We start from the raw sequence: 22,916 nt of genomic DNA on the forward strand, positions 1-22,916 counted from the left end.
CAACCGCGGGTGTACAATAGGTGAGAGGTGGCTGTATATTTTATGTTAACACTGGAATGTCGGTCAGGACTAGCAGCCTGGGGCCTCACCCCGGGCAAAACACAAACAGCATCAATAGCTAGATCATTCAAAAGTACATTCCGAGACAAAGATCATTTCAATCCTTGAATTTAAAATAATTTTCCCTCCAAATTAGCCGCCTGGGCACATGGTCATTTAACATGCAACTCTCGTTGATGACAAAACGCCGTTAGTGGAGCCATCGGGGGAATTCTCGGCATCTTCCCGCCTCCCAAATTCAAATCGACAGTCTTCAAGATTAAAGAAAAGCCCTTCATCCACATCAATACAGGAGGGATTCAATTAATAAATTTCTAAGATAATACCTTGGTGCACCACAAGCAGCGCCCCGGCGGCGATATTACAGCAATAACCAACCCAAGAAAAGGTAAATCACTCGCGGGAGGACCTTGCCATATCCAAATCCATGTTAACCCGAACCCAGCAGTGCTAGCCAAATAATCCACATCTACATGGCACAAAAGGGCACACCAAATCCTAAGGCCCTCGGCCGGCCTTCAGGGGTAAGTCTGTTCTTTCCCGAGGCCATCAAGCCACAGAGCCTGTGGCACTGTGGCGGGACCCCAACACGACAAAGACTAATAAAGATCCAAGTCCATTAATGCACCCATTGCGGCTTTCACTATGGCCGTCCTACTATGCACATATTGCTTTAGCTCGATTCGTACTGCAAGGCAGGATGCTCAGGTTCAATCACCAGCTACATCGAAGCAGCGGGCATCACGGGTAGATAAGGATGCATCGTGGGTTCAGCAGGCTCTTGAGGAGAGTCAGGCGGAGAAACGTGGGAAGAGGTGATCTTGAAAGGGTACAATCAGGGTATTTGGTCAATGAAGGCATTTTGTATATTATTCTTATGTATGATCAAACTGTCGTGTTGCAGACCTAGCCTTGAGCCAATCAGGATGTTTCAATATAAAACCCTCCCTGTCTTTAGTCTCATTTTCATGGGCAGATTGGTTCAGCGCTCGGCTGAGCCATAATACTTGCATTAGCTCCCGAGGTATCCTTGTTTTTGCATTCCATTTAAGAACGTTGTATCGTCCTTTCATAATTCCATGCCACAGCTGAGCCATTATTCATGCATTGGCTTCCGACGTCCTCTCTATACTCCTGATTTCAGTTTATCGTGTACATTCAGACCTTTCAGGATGGCCCAAGAGCATTGCAACTCCGTTTCTAGTATCATTTCCTAGATGCCATAGACGCCGAGCCATGATTGGAGCTTTAGATCTTCTCCCAGCCAAAGGTTCTTTTTAATTTCTTGACTTCCCGCGTGGATGTACGGATTGGCTAAGCCTAGGGAAGTCGCATGGTTCTAAGCAAGACAAAGTGTCACATGACTTATGGAGTGGACTTGCTTGTACGTGGATTCACATCGAGTGCCAGATTGATAACCCATGGATCATTACAAACAACTTCCTTTATGCAAAGTCGTGAGACACTTGGTCACATTTGTTTTACGTGGAATTTGCTCTTTTCAGTACTTGGAATAATGTATTAAATTGAATGTGATATAACAGAGTCGATAAGCGACAACAAAATATAACTTCATCTTCGTGATTATTCAGAATTTTCAGTGTATTTGTGATCATGCCCCAGGAGTCTAAGTGTATGACAACCTGGTTCAATATTTATAAAAAATCATCATAAGAATCGTGAAGAGAAGTGTGGGAAGGCAGTCATGTATGATAGGAGCAAGATGATGCACCAATTCCAATACAATCATGTAGTATAGCGAGTTTAAAGTCAACAGAGTTAGACGTGATGGCTTTTCGGGTCTTCAAACGGTAGTTCGACAACGTGTTTTGCTGGGTTCCTGTTGGGGGTTAGAACTGGCGGTGGATGGTGATGGCTTCGCATAAGTAGCCGATGAATATGCAGATGTGTTGCAGCAATGTCAGTTGCTGCCCTGGAAAAGCATCAAAATCCCAGGTCGCTTGTTGCTGGTGACAAGTGTGTGAAAGAAGGAGGAAAAACGAAGCGAAGAAAATTATGGGTAGGAAGTAGTCACGTGGTGATTGTATTATCTTAGCGGTGACCCACTTCTACACCAGTTGACGGGAAGGTTCAGGTTAGGCCGGGGAAATGATATACCTCGCTTTTCTATTGTATTGGATGTTTTTGTCTATTACTACGTACTGGGCGCATTGAATTCATTGTATCTAGATAGATGTTAGAGAATTTTGCTACCATGGAAGTGTTTTGAAGCTATCCAGATGTCATCTACCATCACTGAGATCTAGGCTTATATATGCCAAGAACATCAGATAACTCAGTATTTCTTGAGCCAGTTCCATCAGTTCAATTCCAAGCGCGATTAATCTAGAGCAGTCATTGCCTGGTGCAGTTTCACTGTTTTGGTGGAGAGTTCCTCCTTAACATACCATGGTGACTAAATGGGGCAATAGCAAGGATGAAAACAAGTTGATTAGAATGGTGCATGCCGCTACTCTACTAGTAAGTGAGCAGTATCCCCGAATAATGCGTCTTTGATGGCGCTAATCTGTGGATTGTGGGGTTTCAAACCATTACGGCAAACCGTCGCTTCAGCTCCAACAACCGATACGTGACGAGCACACATCAAATTGAAAAACTTCGGCAATATTCGCGTCGTTGAGCTCAAGATTCGCTAGCATTGGTGCTACTTGATGTTGCACTGTGCGAAGTTTCCCCGGCGCCATGATAGATCATACCGGTTTCACCGAGCTTCGGACCGAGAGGAACCTAATTCGGACATACTTTACTGTACCCATTTTTTCCCCATGGGGAACCTGCACACTCCTTCTACATTTAAAGGACATGTTTCCAATGCCAGAATGAACGAATTCATCAAGCCAGGTATCGGCTCTTCATCACTGCCTTCGTCGTCATGGATCCTACTCTTCCAAAGGAGACCCTCGAGGCCGAGAAGAAAGCTTCAAGTCACATCGAAGTCGCCGATGAAAGTGAAATGAAGCAAAGTATACACCAAGAGCCAAACATAACAGCAAAAGAGCAATGGAGCAAGCTTTGGGCGGCCATCAAAGCCAACCGTCGATTTTGCTGGTGGACCCTCTACACCATGCTTCTTACTTTCGGATACGGCTATGATTCAGGGCTCTCAGGCACTGCCATTGCTTTCCCCGCATTTCGACAATACTATGGACAGTATTACACCGACGGCAAAGAATGGGTCATTCCCGCTTTGTGGCAGTCCCTCTGGAACGCTGCGTCGACCATTGGCCAAGTCTTTGGCGGATACGCTGCTGGTCAATTCGCAGATGTACTTGGTCGCAAGAAGCTGTTGTTCGCTGCAGTTTTTATTTCTCTTTGCTCATCCTTCGCGTTGGTTTTCGCACCCAGTCTGCCTGTTCTTTTTGTGTCGAAGCTTCTCCTTGGTCTCGCGGTAGGACTATCAACGGTCCTTCCACCGCTTTACGTGACGGAGAATGCACCGACCAATCTGCGCAGTACGGCCTCATCTCTTACCAACGTCATTATTGTCTTTGGGTTTTTCTGCTCATCGATGACGGGCTACGGAGCTTCTAGTATTGCCGGCAACTGGTCTTTCAGACTTGCTTTTCTTATGACCTTCGTCATTCCTGCAATCTATCTCTGCGGTCTTCCTTTCCTTCCCGAAAGCCCGGTGTGGTATATGAAAAAGGGTCGCGATGGTGACGCGCGCAAGGCCATCCTCCGGCTATACGGCCCTGATGCTGATGTCGAAAGCTACATCCACAACATCAAGCTCGAGCTAAGACAATCCGAGGACGAGGAAACCGCGGGTGGACAAACAAGCTGGAAAAGCATATTCTCCAAAGAGCACCGATCTCGCACTTTTGTCGCAGTTCTTGGTCTTCAATCCCAGAACTTTAGTGGTGGTTACTTCGCCAACACCTATCAAACTTACTACTTCGAATTGATCGGTCAAACCAACTCCTTCCAATTGACAGCAATCTCATCTACCCTTCAACTTGTCTCCAATATCTTTGCGGTGTTCTTATCCGATGTAATCCCCCGTCGCAAGGGTCTGATCGGCGGTGGCACGTTTCTCATGCTTTGGTCTGTTATTATTGCCGGCGTGTCAATCGCGCCGACTTCTAATACCTCGGCCAATATTGCGCTGCTCGCTTTCATGATTACATGGTCGATGCTTTATACTGCGACTGTTGGATGCTATGGGTGGGCTGTCGCTCAGGAGACAGCTGCACAGGCTACACGTCCTAAGACTATTGCGTTCGTGCTTGTCTGTCAGCAGCTTACGGCGCTGCTACTCTCATCTGTCTTCCCTTACTTTATCAATCCTAATGAGTTGAACTGGGGTGGTAGAGTCATGTTTTTGTTCGTCGGTGCAGAGCTTTTCATTATGGTTGGGCTTTATTTCTTCCAGCCCGAGACGAAGAACAGGTCATACCCGGATATAGATGCACTCTACGCTAACAACGTTCCTCCGCGCAAGTTTAAGGAATTTGTCATTGTGGATGGTCAGGCCGTGAGGAGTGCGAATACTAGCAACTTCATTGATCGGGTTCTTCGGAGAAAACAGTCGAGTGTATAAGGCAATGTTGAATATTTAGGAATGAGAGAACATTTCGGACATATGGTCCCGCACATCACATACAGCGCGCAAATTTGACGCTTATTGACACGTAAATCATGCTGCGAAATCATGGTGAGACGAATGGACCTTGTCCTCAGAACTTTCAGCCTGAGGAAGTCCTCGAAGAGCCTCCTCGGCCATTTTCTCGCGTTCCTCCTCCGTCGCATCGTACCAGTGAACGGCAACATGAGCATCGTCGCCAAACAAAGCACCAATCTCCTCGAGAGCCCGTCCCTTCGTTTCGGGGAAGAAAAGATAAATCACTCCGATATAGAAAAGGGACGGGACGATCAGCACTAAGTAGAACTTCCAGCCAATCTTGGCTAGACCTACAGGTGCAGCGACCAAGGTAACTTCTGATGCAAGGTAGAAGAATGCAATACCCAACGCTACACCTTGAGTCCGCAAGTGGTTCGGGAATATCTCGGAAATGTAGATGTACTGCGTAGCATCCATAAAGAAACACCACCAGAAACAATAGAAGAAGACGAAAAAGACGGCAGCGTGCAGCCCAGCTGTGTTGTCTGTTCCAAGATATTGGGCACAAAGCGCACACAAAAATATCAGACAGCCAACACAGCCAATGGAACCAATCAGCAGGAATTTCCGGCGTCCATATCGGTCGACGTAGAGTGCCGTCCACGTATTTCCAATCAGGGTGAAACTGGCCCAGCACGCATAAAGCAAAAGCGGCACCGGGTCCTGAAATCCAATACTCTCATAGATTAAAACACCATAATTCGTAATGATGAAAATCCCCAGAAACTGATCCCCCCACATCAACGCACACGCCACAAACGCCCGTCGCCGATTAGCAGGAGTCCTCAAGATCTCAAACCACCTCGTCTGAATTGACCGATCAAGTTCAAACTGCTTCTCAATTAAAAAGAACTCCTGTCTCGCGTTAACGATATCCCGCTGTAAACGCGAAACAACAGACAGCGCTTTCTCTCGATATCCCTGCTGCAACAACCACCTCGGCGACTCAGGAACAAACGGACTCCCAACCAGGACAATAAGGGGGAAGAGAACCTGAACAGCCAAAGGAAATCTCCAAGAGAACTGAACCGCTGAATCGCTCTCACTAATATGATAACACGCATACCCAAGCCAGGCCGCAATCGAATACCCAACCGCATACATAATCCCCGTGATAGCAACCATCGCACCCCTCGTCTCGGCAGTCGCGATCTCAGCTTGGTAAGTGGGTACAATACAAGCCAGCGCACCTGATCCGATGCCCGCAACCAGACGCGCAACGATGAACATCGCGATATCGACTGTGCCTGCGCACAATGCACCGCCAATGATCAGAACCACGAGTCCAAACTGCATGGTCCATTTTCGACCGAAGTAGTCGCCGGCCCAGGCTTGGAATATACAGCCTATTATTGCACCGGCTGAGTTTACTCCGTTGAGCGCGCCGATTATGTTCGTTGTGTGGTCATATCCTTGTGTGCCTTGTGGGGCTAGGTTGAAGTATTTGTAGAAGTTTGGTTGGCCGACTGTTGTGCCTATTATTGCTAGACCGTAGGCGCTTGATATTGTGCCTATTGCCACGTATGTGACTATCCAGAAACTGTAGGTGTTTATCTCGAATTTGTTGGGCATGATGGCCGAGGGGAGTTATTGTGATTTGACATGGGAAAAGGCGGGGAAAGCACTTGAATAAATAGTAGGAATTAACGTCAATGGAGATCTGCGCTTATCATTTCCTTGATTGTTGATATTATCCGGTGGCTGGACTGTTTCCGGTGGGCTACTCTACTAAGCATTTGTATTGATTTAAACTTTGGTCTGGGGTAATGGGGTTGATGCGGGGAAGACTATCAATGACTTCATTCTTTGCCTCGGTCTATCAATCATTCCCTCTTATTCGGCAACTGTTCATCACTAGTCGGCTGTATGATTTTGATTTTTTTCTTTATGTGATAGGGTTGAGTGTCAGGCCACAGGCTGGAGAGGAGTCAAGCATCTCAACCAAGGGCTCTCTCTTCTTACCACCCAATTAGCTATCCCTTCATGTCAGTGCACTTTATGTTTCAATGCGTGTCTTCTGTCTCAGAGAAGCGGACTTTTCCTTCCTTCTCGATCAGCTACTTAGAACTTAATTCTCAATTTGTCTTCCCATGGGGTCTTGATTCTCATTCAGATATATGATATGCACTACTACCAATGTCCACAAACCAGCTGAATAACATCAGGTAAAGCAAGTTCTTAGTCATTCCTGCGCAGGACACTCCTATTCAAATGCTTTGAAGAGGAAGACGGAATACCAGCAAGATGAAGCGTCAGCTCCAAGTCACCACAAAGACTACGCAGAACATGAGACACCCCCGCTTCACCAGCAATAGCAAGTCCATAAACATACGGCCGACCAATAAGAACCATCTTCGCTCCAATTGCTAACGCTCTAGCAATGTCAGCCCCAGTCCTCACCCCAGAATCAAATATGACTTCCAATCGATCCCCAACAGCATCGACAATTTCAGGAAGAACGTCAAGAGACCCGACTCCTCCATCCTGTTGACGGCCTCCATGATTGGAAACCACAATACCCTGCACGCCGGCTTCCACAGCCTGTTCCGCATCCCGAACACTCTGGATCCCCTTCAAAACAATCGGTCCATCCCAATGGTCTTGGAGAAACTTCAAATCTTCCCACGAATGACTGGTACCTGGGAAGATTATGTGCGCCCACTCCGCCGCAGCGGTACCTCTATCATCCTCGACATCTTTCCCATGCCGTTCCCGAAATTGGCGCCGAAAAACTGGATCAGAGAATCCCAGCTCAACACCAATATTATCCGGACGCAGGAAAGGGTTGAATGCGTTCGTGAGGTCTGACGGACGCCAGCCAAGGATGTATGTGTCGAGTGTCACCACAAGCACGCTGTAACCTGTCTCCTTGGCTCTTTTCAAAAGACTAATGGTTATATCATTATTTTCATTCGACGGCCAGTAAAGCTGGAACCACCGTGCGCCCGTGGAATTAGCAGTCGCAACATCTTCAATGCTAGTCGATGAAGCCGAGCTGAGGATATATGGAATCTTCTCCTTGGAAGCCGCTGTGGCAGCTGCAATTTCCGCGTCGCGGTGGAAGATGTGCTGTACACCCACTGGTGCGACGGCGATGGGGTATTCGTACTCTTGACCAAATAGGCTTGTTTTAAGATCAGGGAAGTCCGCTTTCACTAATCGACTTGGGACGATGGACCATTTGCGAAATGCTGCTCGGTTGTTGTCGTCTGTCTCGCGGATACCGGCTGAGCCCCATACATAGCCGAAGCTTTCGGCTGGCAGGACTTCTTTGGCTGCTGCTTCCCATTCAAGGGGGTTAAAGCTGATGGGCGGTTTTATATTCTTCAGCCCGTTCGCATATACTTCATTTTCGTAAATGTGGGGTTGAGATGTCGACATTTTTGGGTCTGAGGAGATGTGCTTCTAGGTCTAGAGAGCTGGGGATACTTTATCTTGAATTGAACTAGTATTTGTACATGTAATGTCTCAAATGGTGTTTATCTAATCCCGTACTCGTCCGAGAAGCGGGCCGAGAAACTGCCGTCGATACCGGAAAATGGCGTCAATGAAACCACCTCGACGTCATATCTTGCCTGCCCTGGAAAACGAAATATCTATGCATGATATATCCAAACTTAAGTGATAAACAGAAGTTCAAATTCAACTTTGGCCGAACAGTCTATATAACCGTTAGCGAAATTGCTTCCACCTTGCCATTTAGAACTGAATAACATTTGTGAAAGTAGCAACACGACTCGAGCCCAGCACGGTAGCTTAATTTTCTTCTTCTTACTATTGTCTTTGGGCATCTAAATCTAAATAGATTTTAATCCAGCTTGATTTGTACATATGGCTTGGGCGGTGAAGTGAACCACTTCGCCCCTGAATAGCGTTTATTGAGTTTGAATCTTCGACGCTAGCGAGCTCTTTAACGCATCGTCGTGAAACTGTCAAAGATGGTCATCATCAGGTCAGCCAAACGCGCCGTGTGTCAGCTCACTAACTCGAGGATCTCTAAGAGGAATACTGCCAAAAAAAAAAAAAGACTACTAAGAGCAAGGCGATCAAAAGCAGTGCGACCAAGCAAAGACCGACAAAGAAACGACCACCCAAGAGGAAGCGTACTAAGGCAAACTCCACAACATGAATAGTAGGCGAGACAGGACTGCACTGTATCGTGAAAGATTGATAGAATTGAGAGATCCAACCGATGGTGTTATTCCCAACACGAGCGAAGTATTCTCTCTTCTACAACAACTGCGCAAGCAGAAAGGTTACCAGGCTGTTGCACGAGGCCGTCGATCTGAACCAGACGGAATCGAGTGGTGAATAATTGGTAAAGTGTCTACCCATAACGTAACGAAGGCGCCTCGGCCCTGAATTGGCCCGGTCCGCATTTGCGGGCAGATTTCAGCATTTTTGACGGCTGACTGAGCTTTGAGCTTGCAATTGTCTAGAATCTTCAAGCGATTTTAGCTCTTAAGGCACGAGATCCACTTTTGAAAAACCCACTGCCAGGGATCGACACTTGTCCGAATCTCGATCATTGAAAACTCTGACGTAGACTGCTTGTATGCAGCTTGGTTTTTGGGTTCGAGAAAGCGGGTACGCAAAACACAAGATGTAATCTTGAGTGTGAAGTGGTTTGATTTGGTCTACTAAATACTAAATACACACCGAAAAAAACAGTGAATAGAAATAACGTGCCAGATAGGCTAGTTGTTGATTTTACACCAACTTTCTTTGAGAGCTGTGAGACCTGGTATTGGAGACTATCCACTCATGGTTTGCTTCAAATCTCCCCCTATGCCGTGTGCGGCTTGCGCCTCATACGCCTCGGGCTTTAGCTAAGGTTGAGAACAGAGCCCAAAACCTTGGAGCGATCGATCGGCAGTAATTATGGCGTAGCGCCTGAAAACTCACTCCTCCAAATTTGTATTAGCGCTGTGTTCATGGGTGGGGCGGGATGCTAGCGTGCTCGGCACGCGACCCCCTGCCCAAACCGTGGAAGGCTTTCCCGTAGTTCCCGCACGTTCCAATCGATCAGGAGAGACCAGAAAGGAAATTATTCCGTTCCAAGGTGCACAGGGAGCTCTTGGAGGAATCTCGGACATAAGTTTCCTCTCTGCCAATCACAACCTTGGAGTGGATGTACTATCATATAGGCTGGCAGAAATCGACAATCAAAAGGTAAATTAAACACGCCACGATTTTGTAATAATATTGACATCTTGACGGACGCCTCAGAGAGGTAGCTCATGGTATAACCAGATATTCGGTTCCAAGTAGACACAGCGTTGCTCATCAAGGTAATACCGCAAAGGGACGAGTCCCTTCGGAAATACAGCCTCCAAATAGAGCTTGCCCGAGTTGGCCTCTTGTTTCAAGGGAGTGTCCTTACGCCCAATGAGCTGGCTAAAATTGACACCAGTCCACTGCTGCCAATCTTGAGCACTCCCCTCAACGTACATACTCCGTCGAGCCACCTTGACCACCCTAGCTCCCAGCCGAACATGTTTCCTCAGCCACGGATCAAAAGGTAAGCTCGGGTCCGTGCTTTTAGCTTTCATCTTGGAAACTCCGTAATCCGGGTTTGGTGTCGCTAACCATGACAAATAATCAGCCATTTCTGTTCTTGGGTAATCCGACTTTCGCGTCGGCCGAAGAGGGACCACCAGTGCATCATAACCCTGGTCCAATGCTGTTTGCTTCATAGCCATTATCAATAGATCTGCCAGCCCTTGAGAGCGGTATTGTGGAGAAACAGTGATCGAAATAGCGGAGAGTGCATTGGGTGCCTCTGTTCTCGTCCTGGCGGGATCGGATATAGGTCTTAATCCATTCATATCTTGAGCAATGCCTTCTCGTGCGAGCTGTTGCTCAAAGGCCCGAGATAAGATGCCATCATAACCTTCATCTGGTAGGCTGTGCAGTATTTCAGGATGTTGGCGCAGCCCTCTTTTGCCCCCGATTCTGTCCAATTCAGGCCAGTAAAACGGAACAGAGCGTCCACAAGCAATGATGTGCTCCCCTCCGTGGGTGTCAACGTCGACAATGGCATACTGCATAGGAGCAAAAGCTTCAAATCTGTCGAGCTGACTGCAGTAATGTTGGAAGTATTTGTCTTGGTCAATGAACGTTGGCCAGGCAGCATTCAATGGATGTGAAGGACTTTTAAGGATTTCCCAAAGATCAGGCCTGCTTTGAGCAGTATAGAGACGAATGTTGTCCATCGTTGCTTGACTTTGGTCCTGGAATCTGGAACTGGAAATTGGTCAAAGGTGAAAATGAATTTCTTCTACGAATGCAAATACGCTTGGGAAATACCTGCAATATGGTCTCCGCTTAGACTTATCCCGTCGAAATCACGCAGTTTGCAAGTGCACTACGCGCAAAGCTACATTGTGGAGCCGCCAAAAGACAACAAGGAGAAGCGATCCACTTGGCACAGCAATTACGTACAAGAAAATCCATTTGGCTTTTGTTCCCCACCAAGCTGAAGATTCGAGCCCACATGTTCATCAGCCATGCCCCATAATATCCTCCCCAAAATAGGGTCAGATCGTCATCGGCGCACCGCACAATATTACGTAGCAGCCTGCCAGAATCGTCCTGGCTCGCTTCTTTGAGATGTTTGTCTTGGTGCCATACCTCAATTTTTAGAGCCATCGACTTTTGAAGAGCTGCTAAAGATCATGCGCACTACAGGGCCCTCGAGGGAGGATGAGGGGATGACTGTGGGACCCGGTTAATTTGTGGCAGAGATGAGAAAATTTTGGGGTGGAGCCCACGAGTGTAAGAAATGATCTGGATGCAATGCAGGTTAATCGGTGGGAAAATAGACGCCAAGTGGATACCGTAAATATGCTAGCAAGCCGCATCGACCGCCACACATTAACTCTCTTCCTTAGTCATTCCTTTTCTTTCATTACCACGAGACGAGACAAGCATATAGCATTTTCTCTCGAAGCTGACTTCTCAGCATTCCAGAACCGCAATAGAAGATATGTTGTCAACAGGAACTGATGCGGGAAGGTTCTTCACTCGACCCCGGATCATCTCGATCAGAGCACTCAGATTGAGTCTTGGCTCACCAGCGAAAATGTATCCCTCCTTTCTCTCCAAGTCCGGGAGACGATGGCTCAAAGGAGATTCTGCCCACAATTGCCAAATTATGCAGCACTATCGAAGCTGATGTTCAGGAAGCTTACCTTTGCACGGTGGTGCAGAGGCGGCAAATAGTGAACAATTGATCCCAGATCTTTTCTTTCCCGTTCCACTGGAAACTGTCTGGAAGCTTCTTATGGATAATTAGAGAAGTCCTGGCAACAGGAGTCACACGCACGAGCCCAAAATCCTTCCCAGCTGTGTAAGCTGAGTCCTATACACCAGCAGCTAGGAAGTCATTTATTCACGAATTGACACTAAACCAATCCATGGACCCTGACAACATATCCATGATAGTCAAGATGGCATGTGCAACTCTGGAGTATTTACCGGACTAACCTTTGACAGGGAAGAGAATGTGGTCTCTCCCTCGGAGATACAGCGGGTCTTTGACTTTTACAGGGGTTTTGTTGAAGTGAATGTGCCTGACTTATCAGAGGGACCCAGGACAACCTATCCGGACCGACGCATAAAAAGCGAAAGAATGCAAGAAGCTGAAGGAGTCTCTTTGGCCCAAGGATGGACAATAGCCACGGACGCTAACCATGTCCTGTGATGAGTTTCCCTATATGTCAACATTGCAAGCTGGATGCACTTGATTGAAAGCTATCTACTAACACGACACTCATTTAGTCAGCTCAGCAGCAGAGGGGGGGCACAGGTGCTATAAGCCTATTCTCTTCCTCTCCGAAACATATTGCGTGAGAACTAAATTAACATCCTTAGGAGATACCTTAAGTTCCGGACGGTCAGTAGAAGTATCAATCGAAGATCAATAACTAGCTTCTAAATCAAGTACACTTTCATTCAACTCTGCTGCTCTGGTAGCATCTATCAAGTATTACTAATTGATTGGCCAACGGGGCAAAACAAATCGCAATACTGGAAAAACCCCGACAAGACACTAAATCATGAGCTCCTTTAGCTACACGAACAACCAGAGTAACCTCGAGACAGTGTGTGACTAATTTGCCTTTAGTGTCACGATCAACCCCTCCATGAACCCAGGAACCGGACTGCACCATGTTTTGGGGGTATCAACCTCCAGGGAGACCCGGGACCCTCACTGACCAACAACGGCGTATGCATTGTGTTCCCTTACAAGAAGAAGACCCTTGGCACGCTCATTACCTTCGTACTCGCCTGACCTGAATTTATACAGAGAGTTCTCTGCTGAACTGAAAGGCTTTATAAGGCTTATTTGGAGATACTACGCGGAAGATCCTGATGGAGAATTCGGCACCTTTCTCGAATCGTGTATCAATTAAGTTAGGGCAAAAGAAAATAGGGTGAGAGGTTATCTTCGGTATGCAGGCCTGAGTATTGAAGATGTGGATGCTTGAAATTCTCCTTCCGATGAAGCAATAACATCAAGTGAGCAATCCCACCTTCCAAAGCACCTATTATCACCCCATCACTTCAATCCTGTCTAGTTATGCTTTGGCCAGGACATAGTTTCAGTATTTATCTCTGAAACAAGCTTCCAGGTCTGTCTTTGCATTTTCTGCGTCCACATCATCCGGAATAGTGCCGTGTTTCGCCAAGATCCTGTGACTGTGTTTCTGGGCTTCTTTCTTCAACTCTGCATTTTCAGCATCTTTGTTCGCCTGGAGAATGATATCCTGTTGACCGCTGCTGGGCGTCGCATCTTTGCCGAACCTGAAGTGTTTCTTTTTGTCATGACTTTGGGACGGAAAGATACAGCAGGCGACAGACTTGGCTTTCTACAAGTTTTACACTCCTTCGCATATTCTCAGTGCCACAGTGGGGCACTATTCTAGGCCTGGTACTATGTAGCCTTTATTTGCGTTATCTTGGCACTGTTTCCAAATCGAAAATATCCGAGTGAGGGTGAATTACACGCGAAACTTCTTTGGAGACCCGGCTAAAAACCAGTGGCAACTCGCCCTGATTGGTGAAGGGCACAAAGTAGACATAGTGCTATGATAACCTATCATTTCTTATAAAATGGATACTTAGGAAATAGTTGAGACACTGGGTATAACGAAGTAGCATCTTTATATCAACGTACGAAGGCTTTTACCGAAATGTGGAGCATATGGAATTGAGGGTTGTATGAGAAATGCAAGTCCTGATAGACCTAGACTATAAGCGATTGGATTTGAAGGCGTTTTGGTCAAAATAAATGCATTTGCAAAGAATAGATAATATCAGCTGATCCACTTAGTTACGTTATCCACTTGGACGAGAACTCCGTTGAGCTATAGGCGCTTAGCTTTGAACTTTTTGCCAGCCGTACCGTTGGTTACCACTTTCCATAATACCCATGAGATGGTAATCGAAGAGACCAAGTGCGAATTTCAAAACTTCATGATAGTATTCTTGTCGTATAGGCGTGTAGGTTGCCATGAAAAACTCAAAGCTCTGGAAGTGATGACTGAGGATCTGGGCAAAAACACGCGAGGCCTCTATTTCGCTCCACTCATTATCCCTCATACTAACTCGGACGAGATTCAAGTAAGCGGATCCATCGTCGTGTCTCTGTAGGGACTCAAGGTCTTTATGAAGCCCAATCATATCGTGAAAGAGAGCAATAAAAATAGAGATTTGGATAAGACACGGGTCCTCTGGACTGAAGAGTTCAACGTGGGCTGGTTGCAGAAATAGAAGGAACACCATAGTGGTACCAATAGTGAATCCTCTTGTTCGCAGAATATTCTCTGACGTTTCTTCTGCGCAAAACATTTGACCTTCTTCGTATTGTTTATCGAAGAAAAGGCTTAATGTGTCGACACATAACTGGACATGCCGAGTAGAAAGCAGTTTCCTTTTGAGGGGCATAAGGTCTTGGGCAAGGATTTCTTGTACATTTATAGCCTCCTGGAGCAGTTCCTTGGGACAAAGACTCTCGTATTGCATCAAGTCAGCGACAGGAAGCCCATTCATGATATTTTTCAGATTGCCAAGGTACGACTTCTCGACATTTGCGTGCAACTGATGAATTGGAAACTTCTCGCAGACCTCATCCATCAAGAAGATCCACGTTAAATGATGGTGGAGAAGAACTCGTCGGTCGTATGATATATGAGTTTGAAGAGAACAATAGTGGGACATATCAATCCCTAAACGCGCGAGGGGCTGAGGGAAACTTTCAAAAAATTTCCATGCTTGGAGATCATTGGAAAGTCGATTTTCGATCTCCCGATCAAAAGATATTCCGACATCAGGTGGGAAATATATAACACAATCGTTGGGAGAAGCAATCATTGCTTGCTGAGCCTTTTCGTGGCTGCTCAAAAACCTCAGATTTAGGTCGGTCTTCTCATGTTTGAAAGAGATATACTCATTGTCGACGTAATAGGGTAGATCTCGTTGAAAGGCAGAAAGAATATGAGTTGGAGTTTTCTTCTGAGCCGGGTTCTGCATGGCATACGCCGTCTTCTTGTATATCTCAACAGCCATATCGACAGATTCAGTAGCTTGTGAGTCAATTGAGTAGTTTTGCGCAACTTCTTGACACTATATATACTAGATTTATGTCAAAAGGGAACTTGTTTTTGTTCTCTTATCTAAGATTACGTACCCTATAACGCAAGACTGCCCGATGATGGGAACTTTTCAGGATATTGACAACCTCCCTACAAGCCTTGGAACGTTGTGTAACACATCTTCGCGTCATAAATAGTGAGAGGGTGTAGGGTATGGCCTTGCATTGCCCATTAATTTGGCACAAAAACTTGGCCTTGAGGTGGTCGATTATCAATCCAATCTATTCCGTGGCGTGTCCTAGGAGAGACCCGTGGAATAGAGGCCTATGATTAGCCGGAGAGGAGGGAGGAAGCCCCTCTGTGGGATTCGCCATTCCTCGGCGTTGTCCACGGGGTCCGGCCCCTTCTATATACGTATAAACGAGAGATTCGATCCTGCACGAGCACCAAATATCTGCATCTAGCTGGATGGGTCTACTCAGGGTGGATCATGCTCTTGGTCAGTGACCATGATCGTCATCTCTCTTTTCATAAGTACCTGGGGGTCTTAGAGTATAGAATGTTGCATATGATCTCAATGATAGACAGATCGGTCAATTCTAAGTGGCCCATCAGCAAGTTGCGGCCTCAGCATTAGTTGGTTAGTGGCTACTAGACTGTGCCGCTTCTGCCGCTCACCTGAATTTCAAGAACCCAGCAAGGCTGGCCGCCTAGATACGACTGAATTTGTAATCTTTCGAACTAGTGAGATCGATGGTGTTATGCTGCGAGGTATCTATATGAAAAGTTGTAGGAGAGTCGACTATTTAGGTGGTTTTAGTGAACAGTTAAACTTGAAGACGAGGAAGGGGGCAAGAGGCCAATACCGGCTTAGGGAATGTGGCTGCGACGAACGCCACTTCGCCCAGCAGTGTTCCAAGATAAATTCCCCGACCTGTCGCGATAAAGTCCATGTAATCAGATCAGGAAAGATAGAGACACTCCTTCCTACCTAGGTAGACCTATGCACCTATCTCTGTCTACTTCTTAATGCGGCAGTATACCTGAAAAGTCACGAGCATTTCATTACATTAGACAGTACTGCTTAGTTGGGCGCTACCCACTTTCAAAACCCCATTCCAGGAAGCTCAAGAATTATTGGTATATAACATGAAGGGTTACATTCCTCGTATTCATAAAACTCTCGTTGCTTTGACCTATGACTATTCACTAACCCGATACAACTAGATTGCCACAGGTTCTCCTAAAATAGCGACCCGCGGAGCTATACGTGATGCTCGAATTACATATTGGGGCCCCCCTATCTTTCCAGGAAGGTGGCTGGCTGATAACCGCCGTTTCATTATGTGGATAATGAAGCCGTTGGGTTCAAACATCCTTGTGGTGACATTGTCGTGAAGACTTGCAGCAAGTGGGAAGATATTCAAAACCCCACAACGTTTGCCAATAATGTCTGTCTGATATACTTCCCTCATAGCCTTGATATTTCTTTCGCTTCCAATATAGAAGCTCGACTCGTGCAAAGCTGGAGTTTATTTCGATGTTTCAGCCCTTCGCTCACCAAGTTGAGGTTATAGCTGTGTCGCTCAGCATTCATCAACACGAATATACCGCAAGTATTCAACAGCAGGAAGATCTATCTTGAGATTCTCAAAAGCATTATGGCAGATTGTTCAACTGAAGACCTATTACCATTCACAGACTGCTGCAATGACAAATCGATCTGGTCCTTCTTTGGGAAAGGAAATAGTAATGTCATGAATATATATATGCTAATCTCTGCTGCTGCCTAGGGAGGGTCTATTGGCTTGCATAATTCAGCGTCATCTCATTAAGTTCAGCCATGTGGCCACCACGGCGCATTCGATCTTGTAGTTTATATCGTACGTCGGGGATTTTTGACTTCAGAGGACCTATTGTTCAGAAACAGGCGAAAAATATTGTTGAAGGGCAGTCCAAACACGGCTTCTCTTCAGTGACTATTCCACCGGGTGGATTGTCATCTGTTCATCAAGATGCTTATCTTTGACATTACGGAGCATACAAAAAAGGTCTATGCCCGTCTGAATCCCAAAGAAAGCCACTGGGCACCAGAAAGCGAGGGCCCCATTCCATGCCCAAACACCATGGTGTCGTGTGTGAATGCCTGCAGCGAAGCTGAAAACAACTGGCGATACTAGATTCCATACCCCCAACATCTTGGGAAATATCGGTTTGGCGCTGCGATCGGAAAAGATCACCCATGCGATGGTCCATCCCTGGATCCAAAAGGTCGGCCATTGGCCAACTATCAAGAGCCAGCTGATATCGCTGATAAATAGCGTAATTTGGAGGCCATAATCACGAAAAGCAATCAGACAAAGGAAGAAACCAGGCATCATGATACCGAAAACGGATGCTGCACATGCCGCCAGCTGTAAGTTGCAGATCATTGGGTCAATGTTGGGGATGCGTCGTAGTTGGTGTGAGATGACCGCTCCCCATGGTATGTAAAGGCCGCCTGCGAGAATCATCAAAGACCCGGCTGCAGCTGTCCCTGTCTGATGACTCTGATAGTGCTCGTACACTTTTTCAGCTCCCCAGGAAGGCGGGATTGGAGGAAACCCGCCTAAGGATATCATGCCCAACAATAAGAATAGACTGCTAAGCGCGCCGCTTAACATGCAACAGTATTGCCAGTTTTGGATGGTAAATACCCCGGAGCGTACACATATGTGGTCTATGGCACGTTCGAAGCTGAGCACGGCATGTCGTAGCATTTTGGAAGGAATTTCACGATGGAGGGCAGTGAGGTCGGAGATAGGTTCGCAAATCAAGTATTGTAATTTGTAACAGTGGGATTATCAACGCAAGTAGAACGCCGAGACAGCTCTTAGAAGTAGTTTGGATTGATGAATAAGATTCTTTGTAAACGCAGTTTAACACCTGAAGCGTTGCACACGTAATGTGCTTACTCCTTAGCTTTGAGAGAACTTTGGGACTGACTATTTCAAGATTCGATTTACAACTTATTTCTATTCAAATATCTTGCCTTTTAATTTAATTTCTTTTATTCTTCCATATCTTCCATTTAATAGCGGAATTCCATTCCCCATGCAGACTTCACTAACCGCTTTCAAGGAAATTCAGCAGCTGATGCTTAGAAAGAAGCGTCAAATGGAAGGCTTATCCACGATTGATCGTTATCGAAAGAAGGGTATATATTGATGGTTGGTTCGATCTGGCATTTCTGAAAGCCTCTTACGACTGCGGTGATATTGTGGCATTAAGTCCTTTCTCCTGCAGGTCGTGATGTACTTGTACTATCCAATAGACAACCAAGGACTATGTCGCCTGACTGGGTTTGGACTACATAGCAGAGGACTGTGGGTTTGAAGACATGTGGGCGTTTACAGCTTGCAAGATGAGAATGTTACCCCAAGACGTTAGGGCTAAACTTTGTCTGGAAATAAATCTTGAAAAACAAGAAGTGAATCTTAGAAACCAAGAAATTAATCTTGGAAAACAAGGAAAAACTCGTTTCCTCCTTGATTTCTTCTTTCTCTATCTATGCATTGACTTGTTATGCAATAGACATACTGTTGTACCCCTCAAGGTTGCTTTGCATGAACAACTCATAGGATGTTTTCTGCCAGACCCCGAGGTTCCTTTTTCCACTGCATGATGGAGAATGTAGTGTATGTATAAAGGTATAAGAGAAGAGGGAGTTGGTGCTAGTTTTGGGTCTAAGCTACGCAAGTTTAACGATTTTGAAGCTGCAAAACCCGTATAATCAACAAGCTGACCCACCTGGCCCTGGCTTTTGTCTTACGGTAGTCATTTAGAGCTGACCAGATGCAGGACTTCAATATGACCTCGGTCACGAGACACTGGCTTTTTGAAATCAAACACATGCCCTTTTTGGTCTCTATCTGTGTCGGGTTTCTAGTGTTACAGGCTTTCTATCGAGGTAACCAAGCCTATGAACTTACAAAGCAGACATATGAAGCTAAAGATTTTAATTCTCAGTCTATCTAAGTCCCTTGTCTAAATTTCCGGGGCCCCGGCTCGCAGGTGTTTATATTCCAGTCCTGCACCTGCTCCTTATATTAACAATTTGTAATCAGCCTTGACAACCTGGTATATAGCTTACCACGACATCTATCACAAAGGGCAATTCTTTAAAAAGCTAGAGAAATTACATGAAAAATACGGTTTGCTTTCTATTCTTTCCCCACATATAATGAACAAATGCTGATTTCATATCCCCCTCGTCCAACGACAGGGCCGATTGTTCGGATTAGTCCAGAGGACCTGCACATCAACGATCCGGAATTTACTGATGTCATATTTACGGGCGTTGAACACCGGAGAAACAAAACCAAGTGGATTGGTCGCTCACTGATCTGTAAGTAATCTGATGCCGTTTCATGAAACAGTCACCGGAATACAAATCTGATCGAGGAAAGTACCCGATTCCACTGTTGCAACGATACCACATGAGCTGCACCGCAAACGAAGAGCCACTCTGAATCCATATTTCTCCCATAAAAGCATTCGGAACCTTGAGAATGTCATGCAAAAAGGACTGAGACGTATGATGGGCCGCATCAAAGAGAGTGGTCAAACTCATAGCGTACTCTCTCTTAATCTCTTGTTCAAGGCAGTTACTAGTGATACTATTTCCGAGTACTGCTTTGGAGTTTCAACCAACTATCTGGATCATGACGACTTCAACGCCACATGGTTTCATGCAATTGATTCTGTGCTGGGGATGGCTTGGGTCTTAGCGTACATTCCATTCCTAGGACCCCTGATGAAAATGATGCCGCCGTCTATCATGGCATCACTGAAACCTGGACTGAAGTCTCTGTGGGACATGCATCAGGTATGCCTATAATCCTTGATTCTGGTGGAGCATGTATTGACTTTATTCCTCAAGCAATGGGACAAGAAGATTGACGAAATCAGGGCATGTCCGCCAGGCGAAAGCAAGAATGACAGTGTTTTCCATGGTATCATTCATAGTGACTTGCCAGCATCCGAGAAGACGACGAAGAGAATGCAACAGGAGGCACAGATGTTGATTATGGGCGGGCAAGACCCAATCGGTCAGTAAAAGCTAGCAAGCACATGCCAATCCCCCAGGATGCGGTTCATAATTAACAAATTCATAAGCCTATACCCTGAGTGCTATCACCTACCACCTACTCTCGAACCCAGACAAACTGGCAAAGCTAAGAGCCGAGCTCAAGACTGCATACCCTGACCCCGATAGCACCCCCGCCTTATCAATTGTTGAGCATCTTCCTTATCTGCAAGCAGTCGTTCTAGAAGGCCTTCGAATCAATCCAGGGGCATTGGTACGGATGACACGTTCATCTCCAGACGAAGATCTGGTGTATCATGACAAAAGTAATAACAAAATGTGGGAAATTCCCCGCAATACGCCTATCACAATGAGCGCTCTCCTTTTGCAAAGGCATCCGTCTGTATTTCCAGAAGCAGATAAATTCGAACCGGAACGCTGGCAAAATAACCCTGGGCTCAAACATTACATGATAGTATTTTCTCGGGGAACACGGATGTGTCTAGGGTTAGTCTCCTACCTATAATCCCATTTTGCCTCCTACTAATTGATATTGACCGTCTCAGATTCAACCTCTCCTACGCTGAGCTCTATGTCACATTGGCCAGTCTTTTCCTTCTGTACGATTTATACGATGGGACAGGAAAACAGCAGGTGCCCACTTTAGCTCTGTATGACACAATCCGAGAACGTGACATAGATGCTAATATGGACTTCATTGCGCCTGCCGTGGCCAGAGGAAGCAAAGGCCTGCAGGTGGTAGTTAGAGGGTAGACGGAGGGCTGTTCTTCGGCAGGTGCGACTGTCAGTCTTCCTGGTCATAACAACATGCCAGCAATTCCTTTGTTACGGGCCTAGCTGTTAGTAGCTACACTAGGCAAAGATCTCTATAAGAAGAACCCAATCAACTTGGTCGTTCATAGGGTATGGAAAGCGGGGGTAGACGGGAGGTTTGGCTGTCGTATGACCTCCCTCCCCGCTAGGAACCTGAACGCTCGCCAGTGGCAAGCGAAGATAGAATCTACAAGGACACTCATTCTTCATCTACTTAGATCCTTGTGATCAATATGTTGCTTTTACTTTTGACTTCCAAGGTTTCTAGTTGAAAACTATTTTACCTTTTGATTTCTACATGGGCTTCTGTAGGACCTAGCGGGACCTAGAGCCATCTAATGGGTGCTCTTAATAATCTACTAGACTATAATCTATCTTGGCTTCATAATTATGGGAAAAAAGGTCTTCGTAAAGTAGACTATAAGTAGTTTTTAACCATGTTCATGACTTGATGGAATGCGACTTAGCTTTACGCTACTTGGGCACCACTGGCTGAACCCAACCGAGAATAACCACTACTGACTCCGCACCCAATTGCTGAGGTGATTGGTCACCTTTCTCCACAGAGAGCAGTGTTCTGGAGACGCATAAACGCTTTTCGGATGATTATCAAGAAGGGCTATCCATGGAGGATAAACAGGGAGTGGTGATATCCCTGGGGGCGGGGCACCCTATCGACATATCAACATCAATGCTCTCCAGTCCTAGTCTCGCCCCCCTGGTTTGGATATCTTAGCTAGGTGGCTTAAATGGCAGTGTAAAGAGGCTAAGCAGCTCGAGGTATAGGTGATGGAGATCAGCAAGACGAGTCTTGCTTATCCTTACGGGCAAAATAAATTTTACGCGATCATAATCCTACGTCTGACATGAACCCTTCTTAACAGTGTGCCAACAGAGTGTTAGAAAGCCCGATTATCCTTATTTTTGACAAAATCTTTCAGCGCATAGTTCTCAAGAGTTCAACAGAGAATCAGGCAACTCACAGAATGACGACACGCTTTAGCATGTGACTCAAAATAAGAAGACACGTCCTTTTTCCAGTCCGGAAGGTGGTCAAGCGCTGTTTTGCATACGTTTATGGCCACCGCTTTAGTAGATCAGGCAGGACTTTCACAATGACTCTTTGTAGGAACGTGAAGTTGTATCGAACTATCCGGAGTCACTGCAGGTCTGGCGGTCTGGCATCATCAACCGCTAGCCTCCCTCCCTTCGGCGACCTGACCCCATATCACCTTGTTTAATGTATAGCTTCTCGAGGACTTCTGTTTGAAAAAGAAGAGATAGTCGCTCAAATCAATAGGGAGAGAACAAACCACGAAGATGATTGCGATGTGTAGCCATCAGCCATCCTCTCCTTTTGCTCTCGTAGTATGGAATGCACCTCGATGGTATATCTTTCGGGTCAATCAGAATTTTTGTTCTTTTCTGTAAAGTATTCCTAGTATTATATCTTACTCTTTCCAAGTTCACTGAAAATATGGCTTCACATCTTCCCTCTCCGAATACAATTTGTTTCACCATCTAATGAAGAGGGGAACGCTTGTTGACAGCACACTCCGTGATCTGCGGTGGCAACACAAAACAACAACACAAGCTACCACAGACTATACCTGAGATACAAGACAACCACCCATGAGATTCAGATAAGAGAGGCGAAGAAGCATGTCATTGAGTAGGATTTCGTACTTAATTAAAGCGGGGAATTACTTGGTAC

At 46.0% G+C, this 22,916-nt stretch overlaps 8 protein-coding genes across 8 annotated transcripts; 4 read left to right on the forward strand and 4 right to left on the reverse strand.

Annotated features, from left to right (window-relative positions):
• Nucleotides 1–533: 533 nt before the first annotated feature.
• On the forward strand, nt 534–879 carry N7503_000767 (uncharacterized protein; the record flags this gene model as incomplete). The annotated part of the gene is made up of 2 exons (XM_057060328.1): nt 534–584; nt 676–879. The coding sequence occupies 2 exons, from the start codon at nt 534–536 to the stop codon at nt 877–879; spliced, it is 255 nt and encodes an 84-aa protein (XP_056927251.1).
• Nucleotides 880–2,953: 2,074 nt separating this feature from the next.
• Nucleotides 2,954–4,621, forward strand: N7503_000768 (uncharacterized protein; the record flags this gene model as incomplete). Its single annotated transcript, XM_057060329.1, has 1 exon — nt 2,954–4,621. One exon carries the CDS (start codon nt 2,954–2,956, stop codon nt 4,619–4,621), a length of 1,668 nt encoding a protein of 555 aa, XP_056927252.1.
• Nucleotides 4,622–4,717: 96 nt separating this feature from the next.
• Nucleotides 4,718–6,274, reverse strand: N7503_000769 (MFS transporter; the record flags this gene model as incomplete). The annotated part of the gene is made up of 1 exon (XM_057060330.1): nt 4,718–6,274. The coding sequence occupies one exon, from the start codon at nt 6,272–6,274 to the stop codon at nt 4,718–4,720; it is 1,557 nt and encodes a 518-aa protein (XP_056927253.1).
• A 606-nt stretch (nt 6,275–6,880) lies between these two features.
• Nucleotides 6,881–8,083, reverse strand: N7503_000770 (lactate 2-monooxygenase; the record flags this gene model as incomplete). Its single annotated transcript, XM_057060331.1, has 1 exon — nt 6,881–8,083. The coding sequence occupies one exon, from the start codon at nt 8,081–8,083 to the stop codon at nt 6,881–6,883; it is 1,203 nt and encodes a 400-aa protein (XP_056927254.1).
• A 744-nt stretch (nt 8,084–8,827) lies between these two features.
• Nucleotides 8,828–9,013, forward strand: N7503_000771 (uncharacterized protein; the record flags this gene model as incomplete). The annotated part of the gene is made up of 1 exon (XM_057060332.1): nt 8,828–9,013. One exon carries the CDS (start codon nt 8,828–8,830, stop codon nt 9,011–9,013), a length of 186 nt encoding a protein of 61 aa, XP_056927255.1.
• Nucleotides 9,014–9,927: 914 nt separating this feature from the next.
• Nucleotides 9,928–10,917, reverse strand: N7503_000772 (GNAT family N-acetyltransferase; the record flags this gene model as incomplete). Its single annotated transcript, XM_057060333.1, has 1 exon — nt 9,928–10,917. The coding sequence occupies one exon, from the start codon at nt 10,915–10,917 to the stop codon at nt 9,928–9,930; it is 990 nt and encodes a 329-aa protein (XP_056927256.1).
• Nucleotides 10,918–14,083: 3,166 nt separating this feature from the next.
• Nucleotides 14,084–15,274, reverse strand: N7503_000773 (Terpenoid synthase; the record flags this gene model as incomplete). The annotated part of the gene is made up of 1 exon (XM_057060334.1): nt 14,084–15,274. One exon carries the CDS (start codon nt 15,272–15,274, stop codon nt 14,084–14,086), a length of 1,191 nt encoding a protein of 396 aa, XP_056927257.1.
• A 4,256-nt stretch (nt 15,275–19,530) lies between these two features.
• Nucleotides 19,531–21,142, forward strand: N7503_000774 (cytochrome P450; the record flags this gene model as incomplete). Its single annotated transcript, XM_057060335.1, has 5 exons — nt 19,531–19,687; nt 19,749–20,167; nt 20,222–20,390; nt 20,458–20,875; nt 20,935–21,142. 5 exons carry the CDS (start codon nt 19,531–19,533, stop codon nt 21,140–21,142), a joined length of 1,371 nt encoding a protein of 456 aa, XP_056927258.1.
• Between the last annotated feature and the right edge of the window lie 1,774 nt (nt 21,143–22,916).

The sequence above is a fragment of the Penicillium pulvis genome (assembly GCF_028828015.1).
Source record: "Penicillium pulvis strain IBT 33274 chromosome Unknown contig_10_segment0_segment0, whole genome shotgun sequence".
NCBI lineage: Eukaryota > Fungi > Ascomycota > Eurotiomycetes > Eurotiales > Aspergillaceae > Penicillium > Penicillium pulvis.